We start from the raw sequence: 21,612 nt of genomic DNA on the forward strand, positions 1-21,612 counted from the left end.
TTTTCGCGGTGGTCCAAGTCAAAACATTAGTTTATCTCAGGGAGAACTTTATATTAATAGTAGTTTTTATTCAATTTTTGCGGTGCACAGTTTGGGAACCCCTATATTATATGGATAATGATGGGTTTGTATATTTTTGCGAATTATTTTTTGTATCAACTTTGGCGAAAGCATTGTGTACTTGATATAAAACATTTTTTTTAACCTTAACACGTTAAGGACAACATGACCTGTCGGTGGGTCATATATTATCTATAAAAGTTTACCCGCTATGCACGCCACTGAAGTATTAGCGTTTTAGTTTGCAATTGACGTAAGATATTTGACGTTCCGCACAGTCCATAGGCGTCCATTTTATTTTTGCAGCAGACAAACCGGTTATGCGCTGTCCTTAACGTATTAAAGTAAACTTAAAAGAAATGATATATATTTTGTTCATTTTATTTCTATATATGTTTTTTGTACGACTGGTGCAATAACATTATTAATATTATTATTAATAATGAATGTAAAAAGGGTATCCTTTTTATTCATTCATTGTCATAAACGTATAACAAAAAATAATATACATAAAATTACATAAGGTATATGCAATAAATAAATATAATTTAACTTTAGTTTGTCCACACGGAAGAGAGTTTAATGAGTAAGTGACTTACATCTCACCCGAGATCTTATTGTTCAAGAAATGAAATTTCCATGAAATAATACCAAATATCATACAAATAACTCAATGTAAAAATACAAGATTTTAAAAATAACAATATTTACAAGAGATGCTTGTATTTATTGTAACTAATATTTATGTTACATCTCTCTCAAATAAATTTCAACTTTCATTTCTTTACTAGAGACAAATTAATTTACAGTCTATGTCATGGGCAAATTATGAAACTTTAATATATCGTAAAGTATACAAATCTATTTTTTTTTAAACTTAAATGTTAAATATAATATACAAGTGAACTTGACACAAATAACTAAATGTGTTTATTCCATAAACGAGAAACGTAATTGATTCTGACACGGAGAATTTTCAAATTACTAATATTTGTTTTTATCACTACGTTTTCTCCATCAATCAAAGTTGCAGTAAGTCTTGTATTCCACGTCATGGCTAACTTTCTTTTGTTTTCGTTTTTGTTTCAGGAGGCGCAGCTGAAAAGGCTGGTTTGCACGCAGGGGACAGGATCATGGAGGTAATTTGAAAACAACATTTCTGTTTTGTTTCCTTCCTGACTTATCGTGTTTTCGGTTTGTGCTGTACAAATATTTGTTTGCCGCAACTACAGATAATATCTCATCAAAATTGCGAACAGCGAAATCGCATTACCATGTTTGTTTTTTAAAGGTTTATAATTTAGCATTGTAATTTCTTTTTATATTTGCAATCAGCTTTGATTGTTTGTTTGTTATTTTAGTTAAATGTGAACATTTGTTTTCTCAGGTGAATGGAATCAACGTAATTTCGTCTACACACACGGATGTCGTTGAATTAATTAAATGTAAGTATTTATATAAACACTTCATTTGCACTTACATTTACTATTATAATAATTTAAGTTATTGGCGAACACGAATTGAATTCATAATTAATTAAATAATTAACAAAAAGTTCTAAAGCGCCTGTTGCGTTGCACCATCGTAACATTTTCTTTTACTATTGACTTATTCTATTGTTTTTGGGTTTCTGAAATAAAAGTGGTTGTAAATGAATGTGGATGATCTACGTTCAGACTATTATAAAGCAACTAACGACGAAGCTTATTCACATTTTGCTAAATAGATCATATTTACCTCCAGGAATGATATTTACAAGTAATATCTTTATTTTTATGAATTTTGAAAAGCGTTGGACTAAATTTGTCGAACTTATACTAGATTATATTGAAAAATAAATATGGTTTTGGAATTGAAATTTACGATGAATGTTTCGTTCTAGAAAGTTATCCAACTATATTCATATTATATTATTATTTCAAATAGTATAGTAAATGTTGCAATTACACTACATCATAATACGCGCTTGGTATATTTTAACTGCTATTGAGAAAATATGCCTTTTTCTCTGAAATATATAAATGATATGATTTTAAGTAATTTCTAAAATTATGAAGCACTTCAAATGTATTATTAGTAGACATAAAATTAGAATTTTAATTAAGTGCATTCAAGTTTTTTTTATACGTATATACATTGGATATGTGATCGAGATAACGTTGTTAAGGCGTTCTTGATTTCAACAGTATTTATATCCAGTTTTTGAGTTTTAGTTTTTGTTGTTGCTACGGAAATCGATTGCCTTGGTACAATGCCAACTGCACCATTTCCATGACACCTACTCTTGCGTGTTTTTCCTATTTATTTATTTTTTGTTTGTTTCCGCTTTGTTCAGTATAGACAAAGAGAATCTGTGGGGATTAATTTCGTTGTGGGTGGCGCGGGCAATAAAACCAAAGTAAATGTACTTTTCTCACGTTCGGGGTGGCGTAGAACCTAATCCCTACGGTCCACGGTCATATTTCCTGTTTTTCGTTTAACAAGGAACGGGTACTCCTCCCCCTCGATGCAGTTCTAGGGGTCGTGTTCTTTTTGTTACCTCCACCAGCCTGTTTACCCATCAAAGATACAGAGGTATCCTTTTTGTTTCGTTCGAATGCGGGCTGCAGCGGTGCCGGAGATTGCCGAGGGGCAAACATATTTTCAGGACGCCTGTTCGGTCTCTCGTTGGCTCTGAAATTGAGCAGATGTTTCCGAGTTCCATGAGAAAGCACGCGCCTCTCTTTCCATGTTCGTCGCGTGGTTGTGATTTGTTCATGTACCTCGTATCATCGATCTGCAGGGAATGCAATTAGTGAAGCACACAAACACGGAATAATTTATAAACACACACACACACATACTGGTGGTTGGTAGAAGAAGTGTTGGATCGAGTTGTTTGGTGAGTGTTACAGAGGTACCTATGCAGAATCTTTTCCGAATGGTGTTCGAAGCATGCGAGGAATTCGCGTAATCTAAATATTTAACCCGGGAGGTTACGAAATCGCGTATGATTTTTCACTTTGGGCAAGAGAAAAAAATGCGGTTCCTCTGAATAGTCTGACCAGAAATTATGATGATGGGAAGGCCACATGCCTCTCATAATTAAATCAAACCTAAATGAAAACAAACAGATCTCTCTCCTTCGCATACTCTTCAGTGATTCAAGAACGCTTTTAGCAATTTGCGTTATGTAAAAAACAAATCAGTATTAATAATATGCAAATCGACGAAATAAGAAGTTTCGTCATATCGTTTTCTAATTTTCTCGGTCCAGTTTCTCATGTTCTCTGCTGCGGAGGAGATGCAGATCGTAAACTGGTTTCGCTCTTTTTTGGGTCTAGGGCGAGCATTTTTTTTTTCGTTCTCGTATCTCCTCTTCTCGCAATGCCGCCACTCTCTTTCTTGCAGTTGTTATTGTCGTTTCTTGTACCTCTTCTGCGAACCGTTGAGGTTTTGCGACCTTCTCGAACCGCCCACGCCGCCACCTCAATATTTGCATACGCGAGATATATTTATTATTGTGAGCACCTCGGCGCGAATTTTCCATTGTTTCGCTTTTTAAAACCATTAAATCGGCCGTATGCTAAACGCCGTTTACGCAATTCTATCATTCGATTAGGTAACCGCAGTCGAACAATCGTTTCAAGCACCGTGGATGGACAAACATTTTTCTTTTCTCGGTATTTTCCAAAAGGTTGGGTCTGCACTTTCCTGCACAACGTTCACTAGAAAAGTTGTAATTGTCATCCCGACTCTTTCATAAGGCGAAATAACGAAACGTTTTCAATGTCTGTCAGAATTGGTTCTTTTAATTTCTTTAAAACTACATTATTTGAAAAACTTACTAACAACTAACCTCCAGATTAACGTTATCTCAAGGAATGAGAACACTTCGAGATGCAACAGTTGCTGAGCATCCAACGATCTGACAGGAGTAGCTCTGGTTGCCGGATGTCGTATGTTTATTTTTCCTTCCTGCCTCTTGTTTTCCTCGGTTTATGGCTGATTTATTACAATTAAGCGGATTGTTTTCTGCTCCCCCCCGCAACGTATTCAAAGTTTTCTATAATGCAATCTATGGATCTGCACATATGGGGTCATTTATGCTTACGCACCGCTATTATTCATCATATGCATGCATAGACCCTTCTCGCCATCCGATTACCATTCATTATACGAGCGCATGCGAAATAGGTAATATGTCTCTGAGAAAGCATTTTCCCATCTAGCTTTATTAAATTCAATTTGATGTTACTTCCATCACTTTCTAATACATTCAATATCAACATTGAATGATGTAATTTTGTTTGCAGTTAGCGGATTACTAAATATAAATCAATTTATTTCTATTAAGTAAACATTTGTAAAGTAATATGAACTGACTGAAACATCGATTTATCCTTATTTTCACGGTCCATGAATATCTGTCACGTATGTTTAATATAGTCATTATCCTTTTAATATGCAAATATTTCAAAACAATTATTGCACAATATAAGTGTGGTGATTACATGTTTGACGATTTCTTTAATGTATTCAAACGTTTTAACACTTGCTGCGTATGATACAATAATTTAGAATGATCGATAGTATAATTGATCGACAGTCTCGCAGATCTTATAGTGTAGAAACGGCTATAGAAATAATATATCAAACGTAAAGTTATTAAATGCAATATATTCTCATTCATAATATTGCACATTTATTTTTTTATAATTTATTTTTGTACCAATAAACTCTCATACGCGGCAATCCATCTTATCGTTGAAACCATTTATTCAAGTAAAAATATTCTCATTCAAACTTATTTGCATATATGCTACTGTTTCTTTTTTGTAAATTTCTCTACCATTTTGACGACTTATATTCTAATCTGAATCTTCTCCATTTTTATAAACTATGCTTACACCAGTACTTTTATAATTAAATAATTTCTTCTACGGATGTAGGACACCTGATTTTCAAACAATTTTGAGGTCCATAAGTCACACGATGTACATACTAAACGTTTAATAATGTAACACAAACACCAGAAATTATTAATGAATGTTCTATATATAATTTGATAAGTGTTCAATGATATCAGATCGTTGACTAATATGAATAAGTTTACGTTATGTTAATACGATTAAATTATTTATAAAAGTAAATAAATTCACATTCCATAAACGGATTTCGTAATTTAAGCAGTTTAAAAAAATAATATAAACGTTAGTTAACATTTAATTAGTGATGTAAGAACATTATAACATCCGAGTTATATATCACATGAGGTTAGCTTAAGATATTTTAGTAAACTTGATTAAAAATAATGTTCATAAAATGTTAGAAACTATCCAAACTTGTTGTTCTGAAAAAAGTATTTATCAAATGCCTATTGAACGTATATATTTATAGAATAATAATCAACATTTTATTACTTCCAATTTGTTCAGTTAAAGCTAATATTGTTTACTCGTCCAAATACTGAACTATTATTGCTAATCGTCAATTCATTATTAAGCTACTTAGAAAATGTTTGATGATCTGAAAATAAAAGCACTGAACTAGTTGTCGAGCAAGTAATTTCGATTTTTGCGTCGCTCGTTTAGTTGAAAGCCAGCAGCAAAACACGGTAAACATGAGGTAGTAGCTGCATTTAGAATATCCCATGTTTGTGGGTGTATTGTGTGTTATATAATTTGTTGGAAGAGAGTTAAATGGAAAAATATTTATATTTGCGAACTGCCATCGGCCTACTTGGATTCTTATTTTGGTGGCACAGATCATTCAACATTGTTTCTCTCGTCAGCATGTGTTCGTGTACGTGCACGCACACGTTGCTCCTTCGTCCGTTAATATTAACAATTGCCTCTCATAAAATTTAAATTGCCTGTTTATACATTGGACGGAATTCATTTACGCCAGAAATAAATTTGATTTAATTGATTTCTCTTCGCGCGCGCACACTTATTTGATCGCTCACTTTGCTTTGCATCTAGCTCTTATGTTTACGTTACGTAAACTACACCATGAAACACATATTTCATTCACAATTCGAGAAAGGAAACGAAAAACACCACCAGCCGGAGACTCGGCTTGCCGATCTTCGTTTTATTTCTTCGTAATATGGATCTGCATTGCTTCTCATGAAAATACCTCTTTTAAACTCTTTTTTTTTCGCAGTCGGGCTACGCGTCGAAGACAGCCTGTGGCGCCTATTAAACTCTTCTATTTATGCTATTAACCTGGTAATATTCCTGGGTCTGTATTTATTGCACGTGCGGTTTATGTACTCGCCTGGAAGCACGGCGATCGCTCCAAACGAAAGCAAATAACAGGAACGGATCTTTAGTGCCCGATCAATCACTCCGTTTTGTCTATTAAAAGCCGAATTCCGAGCCGCTTCCACCATATATCCACTCTTTTGCAGATTTTACAACCGGACAATTTCCTCCCAATCATCTTGACAATTGAATTCGTTTACACGAACGGCCTTTTTTTAAATATATTTTTATATTAATGACATCTATCAAAACATTTTATCAATATTTATCTAGTACATCATTAGAGAAGTAATTTAGAGACATTGATATTTTATTATTTAAATATATTTATTAAACCTTGTTACCTTGGTTGAGGTCTTTCCACCAATTGATATTTTATAAATTAATAATTTAATAATATTATTAATTATGCATTTTTGTTAATTTTTCCTCGAGGTATTTATGTGGATGTATTTTGTGTTATGACTTGTTGAACTACCAAATGAGAGTACAGGTACCCCCGACTTACTAACTGGTTCCGTTCGAAAGGGTTGTTCGAAAGTCGGGATAATATACTTATCTTACCACACTTTATCACGGTTTTTACTTTTATATATGTTAAATTATGTATTACTGACTGCATAAATTTGAAAAAATAGATTAAAATAAACAAAATACTTACTTACAAATACTTTTCAATGTAGATATCAAAATTATTTAATAATCTTCCAAAAATATTATATTTTATTAAAGAAATTATCAATTTGTTTGGACAGTTAATCACTATCCGTGAGTTTTAAATTTTGAATCTTAGGAATAGACATAAATTGACGTCCCACTTATTTAAAATTTAAATTATAAATGGTAATTAAGCAACAATACTGGCCGAAGGGTGACAATAATTGGGTGAATTGAAATTGTAAAAAATAGCATTAATCGGCATTTAAAAAAAAATCGGATATACAGTTATCGAATATGTTATACTAATATGATTACTAATATTATAAAGAAGAAACTTGCGCAAGAGTTTAAGAAATTTGGATGCCTTTCGTTAAGTAAATCATATTTTATGGACGAACTGATCTGCATTTAGTCGCAGTAAATATGTTAACATCCAGCCAATTTATGTGGAATGTAGAAATTCGCTATTTAATGTATTTAGGTTTTAAAGTAATATTTATATTTTATAACAAGTTTTTGAGCAATTAAATATTTTTTATTTGTTTTTATATTTACTTGTTTTTTTTTTGTAACGGGGAATAATGTTTCTTAATTATCGTAATGATTCTGATTATTTATTTTTTTGGATTTGGATTTGAATAGAGATGATTAAAATTAAAAAAAAAACTTCCGTTTAACACACTTCTTGTTTAATTTGGCATTAGTTAACTAATATTATTTCTGGAGTCCACTGATATACCAATTGAAGGTTTAATAATAAAGATTATACAGTGATAGCTCTCATAGTGCGAGTAATTGGCAAATATCCTCTTAAAACCGGATTAATCGAGGAACTAAATAGATACTAAAATATACCGCACAAAAGTAGACTTAACTTATTATTTTGCTCAATCAAAATTATTATATAAAGTAGTCTGATATTCCAACTAGTTTGTTCAAAGAAGGATATATGTTATCAATAAATTAACCACAAGCTTTTGTGGTCATTTCCATATTTATATGTTACTAACATGAATGTTATAAAATGTTTTTCAATAATACATTATTGTGTGATGTCGATAAAGTGTTTGTATGTAAATATATTGTAGAAAACTAAATTCTACATTCTACAATTGCAACATATTGTTTTTTTTCTTTTGATAGTATAAGCCACGATTCAAATTATTTATTCTAAGAAATACATAGCGATAATAATAAAATAAACTAGTAGTAAAGAAAAACAGTTGTCACTTTTTGACATCCAATATATAACTATTACCTATTCCATTTTTAAAATTTATTAAAATACTTATCAATATTTACTATTGGGAAATTAAATTACTTGAAGAATTAGCTGTATATTAATCTTTGGATGAGTTTAAATTTAGGAATTTATACAATTTTTATCTCTCGGAAGTCATTTTTTATGTTAGACTAATTATAATATTTATAAGTTTTGTGACTGCATTAATGACATATTTATACTTTGTAATTGTTCGATAAATCTTCTCCATTAAACATTTATCATTTTCTTCAATTTTCTTCATATTATTTAATTCATTTGACTGAAGATATATTTGCAAGTCATTTTATAAATCAGTTTGATATTGATGATTAACGGATTATGTGTATATAAAATATATACGTTGCTTGTAATAACATGTATTTATTTTAATGAAAGACACCTTAAGCTATTAATCTTGTAAGCAGCTTTGATTTTTTACATGAAGCGCTTGCGAAAAACACCAATTAATAATAAGTGGATTACGGACATTTCCGATACCAATAAATGCATGTATAATAAAGACATACAGTTAAATTTAAATTAATTAAATCGTTAATTCATCTGTTTACATAAATGAATTTATATGTAGGTTGAAGGGTTATTGACCATTTCTTCTACTATTTATTCTAATCATTTATGGGAAGAACTTCTTTATTTTGTTTTTAATTTCTTTGTCTTCGTTGCTAACAAGGTTTTATAATTCTTCCACTGAAAAACCTCATCTTCTGCATTCAATGAATTTCTAACATTGTCTTAATCGACAATTTTAAACCTATTGATTTGAGCAATCTTAACTTAATTTCTAATTTTTTGGTTGTTGTGTTCAACTTTTGGCCTATGTTAACAAGAACTATCAATTTCATCAGTGAAAAAATCAGGAAAGTCCTATTTGCTGATTGAATCATAACTTTGACAGGAATTCATATGTTCTACGTGTTAAGGCCAGTATATCAAAAGTTTGTTATAAAGACTAAGCAATATTGCATTATACATTGAATAATTATATTATTAATATTTATTACATTACAATTATTTTGTTGCTAACTAAATCCGATAAAGTAACTGATCTAATTTCAGACATTATCAAACAATCGATGCAAATGGGAATACCCAGGTCTCGCATATTTTAACGCAGATAGCATCTCCAGTTTGGAAACCGCGAGACATCTCGCTTTCAATGTGCTAATACAATGGCATAGCTTCGGACGTGTGATCTATTTATAGTTATGAGGAGACTACGTAGCCTGCATCTTTCCATAGGCGTCATAATTTTCGAACCGTACATTTTTTCTTCTCTTGTCAATTCGACGGCATTTGTTGTCGTTTTTGTCTTTCTAGTTTACTCGTTTGTTTGTCGCCTTGTTCACTTCTCATTGTTTTCTGTCTCTCGCAATAAGGTCAAATGGCGTGGGCTAGGGCTACACAGTGTGGTCGTCTTTCAGTCGCTTCCATCTAAATTTGAGTCACATTTATTCAGTTTACTTCTCGATTAGGACATTCCGAAAATACGGTATTCGCAGTTGTATAATAATGGTTCGATCGAGTTTGGTTCGCCGTCGAAAACGTTGCTATTATTCGTGTATTGTCGCGAGATTAGAAAATGGAAACTCGGTCAGCAGAGGAAGAGGACGAGTAGTAGCATGTTGGATTCCTGGCAGCCGGACGGAATGCCTTTGAGAACGCGCGACACGGATTAATGGACCAACTCCATACATACATACATATATATATCAATTTATGTATATTAAGAGTTGTTTTCTTCTCGCTGTTCAGACCACTCTTGGAACCGAATGGAAGAGAATCAGAGAGAGAGAGAATACTCATTTTTTGCTAATTGATACGTTGGTGTCTTGTAATTTTAAATGCTAATTAAATTGGAGTTGATACGTTTGGAATTTATATTATTATAGTTCCAACTTACAGACCAGCATCAGAATCTGATGTACTGGCTTCAGTAAATAACACGTGAACTACTGTTATAGGTTTTTGATCTTGCGAAAAATATATTTATTTTGTCAACACATTCCAGTATGCATAACGCTAGATTGAATGTTGTCTTATCAATGAAAGCATCGAAATCTTATCGACTCGCACTAACTCTCCGCAATAACGTCGCAAACTATCGCAATGTCGCGTCGCCTAATACAGAAAAAATACCGTGAGCTTACCATGTCTTTAATTCGATGATTTCTTAATTCGTTTGTTTTGTTGTTTGTTTGCAGCATCCAATCAGGTGGAGTTGAAGGTGCACCACAAGACGGGGGGCTCAAAAATCATGGGTTCCCCCGGGATTCACGCGCGCCCCTTCACCACGCACAACCCCTCCAGGATCACCGGGCCTCAACCTGTGGACGTGAGTACTCCAACATTTACCAAACGTTTAGCACCGATTCAAAGACAACTTAACACTACTTAGCTTTCCTGACACAGTTATTTATTGTTTAAGTTTATTTATATAATTAACTAGTTTACATTTGTTTACATCAATTTCTTTCCTCGAGCCGATTGAACAGTTTTGATTATTTAAGCTATTTATAAATAATTACAGTGAACATTCGATATAGTCACCTTGGCTGAAAACAAAATTTAAAAAAGTTGCCTTTATAAAATGTTGATTACATCATTGAGTAGTCAAAATTTAAATAATTAAAGTCAAATAATTTTTCTCAGGAGAGTATCATCGAATATATCGAATGTTCACTGTATATTATTAATTTTATTCAACATGAAAGCATGTTAAAAAAATATTTAAATCAGGACGTATTCATTAATATATAGATAATTATAATAATAATACTAATAATGTATTGGCCAGACATCAATAATAAAAGGCTATCGAACGGGGTCTTTCCGCCCGGAAACATAATAGATAATTATATTTAACTGCAAATCGATTAAACTTAAGTTAATTTTACTTGACTGTTGAATACATGTAAAAGTGCACACCAATTTTGGTATAAGCGCATATGTGGTTATATTTATTATTATTCAATATTTTTTAGAAAAATAAATCAGATATGTCAAAAATAGAAAGCTAGGGCACATAGACCTATGGTTAATAGCCATATTTTACTTTTTGTTTTATTAATCTATGGAAATGTTAAATTTTGTTTTTTTTTGTATTGTTGAAGTAAATATTATTATTTAATAAAAAGCTATTTTGGCCATCTATTAAAGATATAATATAGATTTGTATATAATGTAAATTTAGTTAGTTGATTATTGATAAAATAATTGTTCCTCAATAATATTTCTTCTTCGAACGATTTTAGATGATACACAGTAGAAATAACTTAAAATTAGTATCCACTGCAGAAATACCGACCCAGCGATGCATTAAAATTAGAATAAAGTTGAAACGCAATCAAGTGGAATAGTTTTAAAGTCCGTCGTAAGACGCATAAAATATTTCCATTATAAATATTCAATATGATTGATCCCACTATACAGTAGTGATGAATTGAGCGATTGATATGATTAAATACTAACATATTTATTGTATATTAGCCAACTTTAAACTTAGATATGTTAAATCAGGTGTTCCCAAACTGTTCCGCGGAACGCCTGGTATGAAATAATTACCAAATAAATAATTTCATTGATTGTGTTATTACCTACCCTTCGAAATAAACAATTTCAGGATTTACAAAGTGTTCCATTGCTAGAAAAGTTTGAGAACCCTGTGTTAAATTATTGGTAAACACAAATCTTTCAATTTTTGATGTTTGACAATTTTCATGAATCATTTCCCACTTTCGGAAATGTAGAATATAACTATTGTCACACATTATTTTTCTACAATGGTCAGTTCAGAAATAAATCTCAATTTAATATATAATACTGATATTATTATAGTATCAATATAATTAATAAGTATGGATAACATATGTCTCTCTACGATTCCCAATTGTATTTCATGTATTATACTTTGATATTCTATCAGATGCATATGTGTAACAATGTTATTATTTGTAGAATGAGAAGCAAGTGCAACTTCAATTGGAGAGGGCTCAGCAGTTGCGCCGCATGATCGAAACAGAACAGATCTACATAGAGAAACTCAGATGCAGCATTGCGAGTACACCCGACGAGAAGCAGGGCCAGAACTTGGAGAAGGCCGAAAGGAATCTCGAGATGTTGCTGAATATGCTGAAAACACACCAAGGATCGACCCCGAGCATGTCCGAGGTACTTTTCGCGGTTTCCCATCCGAATATGTCTTTTACCAAAAAAAAAGAAAACAAAACCAACAAAATCATCACTATGCACAATTTACTTACACTCCTACCCCATTCATTTATATTTTTGTACATTTTTGTTTTCACTCACTTTGATGTGACTTTTTACATTTTTTTTGGTGGTTGTTGGATACGAGCTTTTTTATTTTTTATTTTTTTTTGGTGAATGGTAGCTTCGCTCTCGCTCTAAAATATGTGCACAAAACTATTTATTACTTATTATGTACATATATATATATATACAATTTATTATTATTTGTTCAGTTCCGAAAGCAAATTTTATATCTGCAAGCGCGGTGTTCGTGAAATCATAGTGCTATTTATAAAAGAGCGGAATTTTGTCACTGCGAAATGAGGTAATTTCTCTATATAGGCTATATAAGATTTGCATCATCCGATGAAAATATGGAAGGAAAACAATTGCAACGAAAGCACCGAGGTGGCGATTTTTTTTGTTACCTTAATTTCTTTTCTGTTCATAAAGTATATGTGGGGTTAATTAATTACAATTTGCTAACATAACTGATATACCCACCCCATATAAGCAACGAAAAGAAAATGAGGTTCTTTTAACTATTTTTATTTTAATAATTTTTTTTTATTTTTGGCTGTAAAATAGAATGAGACTAACCCTGCTTACTATCTCTCTCTTACAGCAGTCCACTAAAGACAGTTTGACAGACAGTTCCCCTCCCCCTCCTTTACCGAGTACCCCGCCCCCTAAAACTTTGCCCCCGAAGACTAAACATTTACATAAAACGAGTAGCGGCAGCGGTGACGGTGGGAATGTGGCATTTGAATTGGAGGAGGAGCTTCCACCGCCTCTGCCGAAACGCAATCGCAGCAACCAAGATCCGCCACCAAACAATACACCAACCATGGCTAACAATAAACCCGAAGAGAACGGGAACAATCCGTTCACGACGCCGGTGGTCGATGGAGGCGGCAGGAATCGCTGCTTCAGCATGGACAAGAACTTCGGTGCGATGCTCGACAATGCAATCTATTGCACGGGCGAACGGCAGACTCCACCCCCGTTGCCGCCTCGCAATCCGCCCTCCAACTGCTCTTCTCCCCTGTCCACCCCTAACCAACACCATCATTCCCCCAGCTACGAATCCGACGGTGCCAATTCCATAAACAAACAAATGTCGTATCCATTAGTGGCAACTTGTGCAACAATTTTTAACAATTATGTAAGTAACCAAAACACACACTCAATCACACAATTTTATTTTTACTGGTTTAATAATGTTTTTAATTACTTGATTTCGACATATTTTTTTGTGGGCTTAGAAGTATTTATATATTTTCTGTGCGCAATCCCTCCAACCTTTTATTGTCGTCCCGTATCAATGCTCGGATTTTGAAATTCCCCAAGAATCGAGACCATATTTGTAATTATTTCCCGCAAAAATATTTGTGAATTATTAATAGTAGAGGTAAATTTATTTATATATGTATTTGTATTATAATAATGTCCCTTTCTAAATCTGCACTGCCGCTTACACTGTAATTACGCATAATGCAAACAAATCACATAGAAATCTATCTGTATTATATATTTCGCTTGTATTCAGTAATTTAATTGTGAACGCAACGCTTCATTGGTTTTCTTTTTCATCTATCTCTCGCTCCATTCTTCTTCTATAACAAACTCCTAACAAACGTTTCCATGCACACATACTATACGAAATTCTCCAGGGTTTCTTTTCATCTATCTTTTTAAATTTAATTATTAATAAATTGAATAATTTGATTGTATGCAATCTGTGGTTGTTCTTTTAGCCGGCAACACACACCCATCAACGTACCAAATCGAGTCCAGAATCTCTAATATCCCTGACCCCGTCCGAAAGCAGCACCAAACGGATCGTCAGTTCGGAAAGCATGCAGGACTTCAACTACAGTTCGACGGCGACGCCGCCGGGAACGCCCCCGCCTCCTTATCCCAGCCCACTTGCCGATCGCCGGAATTCGAACAGCAATCGGAATTCGGCGAACACGGACGAGGGTGATTGTAGTTTAGAAGAGGTGAAAAAACCACGACTGGTTAGTCCCCTAGATGCACTAGCACTAAAATGTTCTTAATTCATTTTTAGATGTCCATTGATATTATGTCTTCACCGGACGCATCTCCTATGAAGGGGCAGGGTCGGATGTTGGCCAACAGCTCACCAATCCACGCGGCTACTCCCCATACCGCGCAACAATCTATTATGAGCATGGAGGACGATGAAATCTCGGAGCAGGACGCTGTAAGGAATATTACTTTAAAGCGACTTTTTTTTTAAATTTATGTATTTTATCATTTCTATTAAAGAGCCAATTCGATGACCACGGTCCGTTCAAATCGCTGGCGCAACTGTGGATGAAGGATAATCTGCCTTACTTGGCAGTTTTCATGAACTACGTCCTCTCGCATTCAGATCCGGACAGCCTTTTATTTTACCTGATCACCGATCTTTATAAAGAGGGCAACGCCAAAGAAATGAGGAAGTGGGCTTACGAAATCCACTCCTGTTTCCTCGTACCTGGAGCTGTGAGTCTTTCATATTGCCTACAATTACACACGTATAACATAATACATCATATTTATTACAGCCGCTGAGAATCAATAACGTGGATGAGACCATTGCTCACGAAATAGACCTGGTGCTACAGAACGAACACTATCGCGAGGAGATCCTTAGGAAGATCTTCTGGAAGGCGAGATCAAAGGCCAAAGATGAACTGTCGCACCTCCTGAACGACTTCCAGCAAAAGAGAATTGCAGGATTGGGAACCATATACGGTCCCGCAGACTCCGTTCTGCTGGAAATGTGCAACGACAAGGGCTCCGGCCGCGACATCAAGCACTACGAAACATTGCTGGAGAGATTGGATCCTTATTTGTAAGTTGATAGACGTCTTCAGCGCCAGATCATCCAACTATCTCTTTTTATTTTTGTTAGAGAGGAATTGGACAAACCCCATGAAGAGTCTAGGAAATATTACACCGCAGCTGCCTTAATAACAGTCTTCACGCGGATTTTCGCAGTGAGACCACCCTCAAATGTGATGGAAAAGTGTCCCATTTTTGTGAACAGAGAAAAGTCCCTCAGATCCAAGCTGATGGCGAAATACAGAAAGGTGGGTATTTGTTTTGATGAATTCTGATATCATTGTTTCGGCAAACAATCTATGACTCGTTACTGATCAATTAATTATCAAAATATTATTCGTTCATTATCTGTTTACCAATCGCCAGTGAATGACCGAAGCACAACAAGACGGTCGTTGTCACTGTTTATTTACATGGGTACCGGCTAAAGTGAATTTGTTTTCTCATGACTGTAAACAGAAATCCTCACCAACCATTCGCTGATTGATAATCTTTCATTGAGGCCTCCGTGATTCATTTTTTAAGCGCGTTTGCCTATGTTATTTCATTCAGTGAGTTATATATCTACAGGCAGTTGAGTTGTATTAACATCGAGATTCAAGAAGCTATAGTATAATATTAATGCTGCTTTGATTCTCGTTCTCCGGTGCGATATTGCCAGTTTTTGGCATATTGAGGTGCAAAAAACGAATAAGTTACAAAAAGAAGTAAAAATGTGTATACTGAAATAATCTATTTTGGTTTGAACAGATTTATGTACAAGGACATCAGTACGTCGCCCAACATTATTACACTGTGATACGATGCTATAATTGTCACCAAATTATTTACGGAATTGCTCCGCAAGGATATCAATGTTTATGTAAGTTTCGATTTCTTTTTTTTGCTCGAGATATAGATGTAAGTGTTCATGTGCATATATTTTAGTCTGCCATATTAATTTACATCGGCCGTGCATTCAATTATACGAGGATGCGTGTCCAGGCCCAATGAAGCAGAAAGGCATGATGAAACTCATGGATAGAATCCGACCGGAAAACCGGGACCAGAAGCGCAAACAGAGCGCCCATTTCCTGCACAGTAAGTAGAATCTTTGGTGGCCTACCTTGTACGCCAGTATTACATTTGTATCCGTTTTGCAGCTGAACGAGAAAAACGGTTCCTGGAGGAACGCGACAACGGCGCGGACTTAAATGAAACCGGTAAGTGTGAAAATTATACCCAAAAATCATGCAATTGTATTTAGCACTATTATTTTTTTGTTTTCCTGATAAACAAGAAACCGTATTTTGAAAAAGAATTATATATTTACGAGGCGTTCCGTATTTTATGTGTGCTCACTTGAGAAATTAGTTTTTAATAGCGCGCAACGATAATTTAATCTGCACTTAATGGGCGCCTTTCGGTCCAATGGCGCTCTCGTCTCTCTCTCTTCCACCCGACATTTATTTCGCCGATGGAATTTTAATCTGCCCAGGAAAAACTTGATTTATATCGCTTTTTGGAGCATATTTTCAACTCCGTTTAATAATTTATTGCCGTATTTTCGTGCTTAAAATATGAGGCGCAAATGACACGGCCGCATTCCTCGTATTAATTATTTTGAAGTCTGCTGCTCTCCACAGAATATAGCATATTAAATGTATCGATTCAGTACTACTATGTACATGAGAACTTACTTAAAACAACTATTGCTAATTGAAAATGAAGTAAATGTTAAGTCGTATAAAATAAATATTTTCCTGCATTTATAATTTATAGATTTATTAAATAAATATAATGTGAAAAATATTAAGTACATTTATATAATATAACATAATTTAATAATATAATATTTCATTTACAAATTTTAAAAATATAAAGTTTATACATACCTAAATATTTGGTTTTTGTTATTAATAAGTCAATGAATATCCATAACATTGATTTGAAACGATGATGATTAATTTTGTTGATGGTTGTATGACTGTTTTCATTTCGTTCCTTTTATACCACTATTTTATTTCAATTCTTTACTTCTTTTTTCTATGCTATACGACATTAAAAATCCATACAACACTTTCTTTGTGATTATCGAATAATTAATTATTTTAACACTTTAATCTAGGTTGCAATATCTAATTGTAATCATGAAATATTATTAATTTAAACTTATTGATGCTTATTTAATGGGTCTATATCTCAAGCCCGACAACCGAATTACCGTTTATAGAAATCCCGACATTCGAAATCTCGACTATATCAAAATCTCGACAACCATAATCCCGACTGTATCAGAATCTCGAAAACCATAATCCCGACTATCGAAAATTTCTACAATAACATTTTTAAATTATTTCGGAGCGTAGAATTTATAGATTTGTATGAGATTTTTTTGTTTTAAATTATATATTTATATTTAATATAGTTATTGAAATGATCAAGATTTACAAATTATCAATATTTACATTTTTTTTTAAATTTGATATGTTGTTGACAAAAATTATGTTTGATACATCTGTGGTTATGCACTATCTATCGTTAAAACGATATTAAGTAAATTAGTCTTTTGAATGGTAAATTCACATCCTTTTAAGGATTACAAACAAATCTGAGAAATAACACAAATAAGTAGATCCAAAATAAAGTAATCCCTACATATATTGAATAATGTACAGTCTTTCAGATTGTAGGCAAGTTTGTTTGACTGACATGAAAATATAATCTGCATAAAAAAAGTAGATACATATTTGCTAAGAAATTAAAAAAATATCTTTAAATTATCATTCGCTATTGACAATCTATAAACTGTATAGAATGTTTTTAAGATTCTATTTAAATATTCGTCTTGTGTTTTCTTTTGTAAATTGCTTATTTATTTTCGTTCGATTACCTCTGCGTTATCACGTGTAAAAATAAAAGACTGGTAGATTTTGACGTAATTACCATGAATTGCGTCTTGATAATGTGATATTTCCATATTGTGAACGTTTTTGACTTCCGTGCCAAGTCTATTAAGCGTTCGACAAATATTTTCTTTCCCGCTTATTCGCCCTCCTCGGATTATTATGCAACTGTTTTTATTTATTTTTTTTGTTTCTGCTGCGCTCCTGATTGATATATTTTTGTAATTCGCTCTGTTTACATTTCAATATAAGTTCACGGTCGCCGGATATTGCACAAAATTGATATTAGTATAATGTGTTTGTATGCATTATATATATGCATTCATGTTTGTGTTGTTATGATCAATTTTTAGACCGGTGTTTATAAATAAACACAGGACCACATCTGTGTTTCCTAAACCCCCACCGCTCCCCGCCCCTGAAACCTCGTGTTAGAAGTGTACATATACACAAGTGTGTTGTATGGAAATAAAAAATAGTAACAAGATCGCATTTTCCTAAAAATATTTTGGCGAATGGCTTCTTGACTCTATGTACTCCGTGCAGCGAAAAACGAAATAAAAGCGTCCGTTCAATTTCCGCGGATTGATTTTTCCGGTCGCAACCATCGAGATATGCTGCTTCGTTTCGTTTCCACACGTGTTTTATTGGCATTTGGCCGCTGAGTATGAACCGCGGTGGAAATGTTTATAAATACAGGTCGGTTAAATTTGCGCGCGCTTGCTTTAAGTACAGGAAATATTAATTATTCGCGTGAATAATGGTTTTTGTTTCGGTTTTATTTATAGTGTAGAAACGAACATTTTCTATTTTAAAGTTTTAGTGGGCATCCGATCACTTTTCGGAGACCAGAAAAGACACCTCTCATCTTAAGAGACGTGTTCACTCCTAATGAACTCTAATCGATGTTTGGGGATAATTGCTGCGACTAACATTGAAACGGCTAAAGAATCTGTTAATTTTGTCGTACAATTCCTTTCTAAATAACTATCGAATTATCTTGTAGTAAATATGAATTAAATGGCGATCAATATGTGGATTTTTCTATTTATTTATGTAATTTTGTATTTGCAACAATACATATTTTGTATTATTATTATAAAAATCGGGCAGAAAAAGTTTGATCGGTACAATTGTGACCAATAAAGATGTTTAATAATAATAATATTATAAACTAAAAGTAACTGATAATAATTATGAAATGATATCACAGATTTTTGTGACTTACCAAAAGAATTCGTATTTTTTAGTTTTTTGCACGTTAAGTTTATATATTCGGTCGATTTCACATTTTAATTATTTGGATAAAATAAATTATAAAATTGCATACCATTATCTATAACTTTTTTAAATACCAATAATAAACATTAAGTATATGAAATAAGTTTATATTTTTTTTTATTCGATCTTTATCCATACATTATTAATTTTGGTGAACCTACCACTAATACTGTTTGACGAGCTAATGCAAATTAATCTAATAAAACAAGATTTATAATAATTATTTACTAAGTTTAACAGTTATGAATATTAAGGGGGGTACGACACGGTGGTTTGAAAACCATTTGATTATATTAAGAAGTAGAACATTTTTTGTTTTCTTCAAAAAAATGTCTATCATTTCTTACTATTTTCAGCTGTTCTCTCAGTTTTCATTAGAATCGATTTCTTCTAAAGTCGTCCAGTCACGTTATCAATTTAAAAACTTCATTTAATTATCCATCTATCATCGTTCAATTAAATTCAATATTTTCAGTTTTCTCGGTTGTCTTTGTTACCTCATGATATCCTAAGTTGTAAAGGAATTGCTTCTGTTAGTTTGTTAAAATAATAAATGCTAGTGTTGCTGTTAAAATTTAACATCAAACGTTTATCATGTTGTTTATATAAAATGTTTGTTCATATGTTAATACTAAATATAACGTAAGTAGGTAATTACTATATCAATTGCATATTTTATTTTCCTTATTTAAAAAAAATACAGCATTTTTATTCGCAAAAATTATTTCCGTTATATGAAACGATGAAACATCAACGTTTAAGTAACGTTTGTGTATCGATAAATGAATGTGCAAATGAAACGTGCATTGAAATTTCGAGGTCGAGACAAAAATAAACAAAACAGAGAAAATAAACTGGAACGGGTTTATTAGGAAATTTGCTAATTAAAATTTATTTTGTAAGTTTTTTTTTTGTGCTTTTTAAATCATATTTTCAAACTCATCACAAATTAAGTATGGCAGTCTCAAACAAATATACGATTGTTACTAAAAGACAAAGTATACAAATGTAAAATAGTAAATGATTTTTTCTATGGCATATCGTCTTTATTATACTTTTACAAAATATTATTTTAGTAATTTTTGAAAAAATAAACTGAATATATTCAGAAATTAAATTTTGCTGGTAGATACTGTAAAATAATAGATTATTACAGTTAAATTAATTTAAAGCGCAAACAGTGTTATCGTATGTGTGACACAGACACATCGAACATTACTTATCAATTAACATTTCTTTATTCAGATGTGTCACTTATTTGATTACTTCTTATTTGATAGTTTATATCACGAATAATATCGGAGCAACTAAAATAACGCGTTACAAACGATTTACTAGAGCAAAATCATACATTTTTTGCATTATTCTAATAAACAAACTTTACACTTGTTTGGTAAATTGTTGTAAATTTTAATTTTGTTAGTTCAAAATGATTTAATTTAATCAGCATCATGATTTATAATTGAGAAAATCATTGCAATACCTATGGAAACTACTTGCTTGTATAATATTAAATTGATTTATCCTTAGAAAATGATATTTTTCATTGACATATTATTAAAGCATTTCTTAGATGATTGTAGAATTTTGATATAATTATTAACTACTACTGTTATACGAATGAATGCGCTACATTATTGATTATAGTAAAATGGTTTGAATAAATTTTGAAATATTGATCAGAATGCATTGAATGCAGTTGTGCGGAGGTAAAAAGGAAAGTCCCTCGGTGGATGGGTTTTATCGCTCTTCTATTACCAACGCACAGTTTCTTCGCTGCTCTTCGTTTTCCGAATAGTCATATGGGATTGTTTCTATCTGCGATAATAATTAAAGCCGAGAGCACGATGCAACTCGACTGGAGTAGTATATTAGGAAAATGGTGGAGTTGCATAACGGGGCATCGGAAGATATTTAGGTTAATGTCTTTTCGGAGCGGTATGTTTGCACGGACAACCCTGTCCTCTTCGCCGGTGACGCCATTGATTAGATCGCATTTCCTAATTAAACTACTTGCGTTAACAGTAACCCTTCTGCTACGAGGTGATCTTCCAGGTCTACGCCGGTTAAAGTTTTGTTTTTTCGTCTTCTT

General features: G+C 32.8%; 1 protein-coding gene across 3 annotated transcripts in view; it reads left to right on the plus strand.

Annotated features, from left to right (window-relative positions):
- The window catches only part of LOC108568340 (rho guanine nucleotide exchange factor 12), a 62,108-nt gene that overhangs the window by 8,456 nt on the left and 32,040 nt on the right, over positions 1-21,612 (plus strand). The window contains exons 3-15 of one of the 3 annotated variants that reach the window (XM_017929352.1): positions 1,150-1,199; positions 1,448-1,505; positions 10,455-10,585; positions 12,208-12,420; positions 13,127-13,666; positions 14,259-14,504; positions 14,573-14,728; positions 14,794-15,012; positions 15,075-15,364; positions 15,425-15,602; positions 16,105-16,216; positions 16,282-16,434; positions 16,497-16,556. In XM_017929352.1, the coding sequence (XP_017784841.1) occupies positions 1,150-1,199; positions 1,448-1,505; positions 10,455-10,585; positions 12,208-12,420; positions 13,127-13,666; positions 14,259-14,504; positions 14,573-14,728; positions 14,794-15,012; positions 15,075-15,364; positions 15,425-15,602; positions 16,105-16,216; positions 16,282-16,434; positions 16,497-16,556 (2,406 nt within the window). Of the gene's footprint in view, positions 1-1,149; positions 1,200-1,447; positions 1,506-2,743; positions 2,942-10,454; positions 10,586-12,207; positions 12,421-13,126; positions 13,667-14,258; positions 14,505-14,572; positions 14,729-14,793; positions 15,013-15,074; positions 15,365-15,424; positions 15,603-16,104; positions 16,217-16,281; positions 16,435-16,496; positions 16,557-21,612 lie in introns of those variants that run through there. The other 2 variants (XM_017929354.1, XM_017929353.1) reach the window with 2 other exon arrangements.

This window comes from Nicrophorus vespilloides, unplaced genomic scaffold, assembly GCF_001412225.1.
Source record: "Nicrophorus vespilloides isolate i.1.1-1 unplaced genomic scaffold, Nicve_v1.0, whole genome shotgun sequence".
In the NCBI taxonomy this organism is placed as follows: domain Eukaryota; kingdom Metazoa; phylum Arthropoda; class Insecta; order Coleoptera; family Silphidae; genus Nicrophorus; species Nicrophorus vespilloides.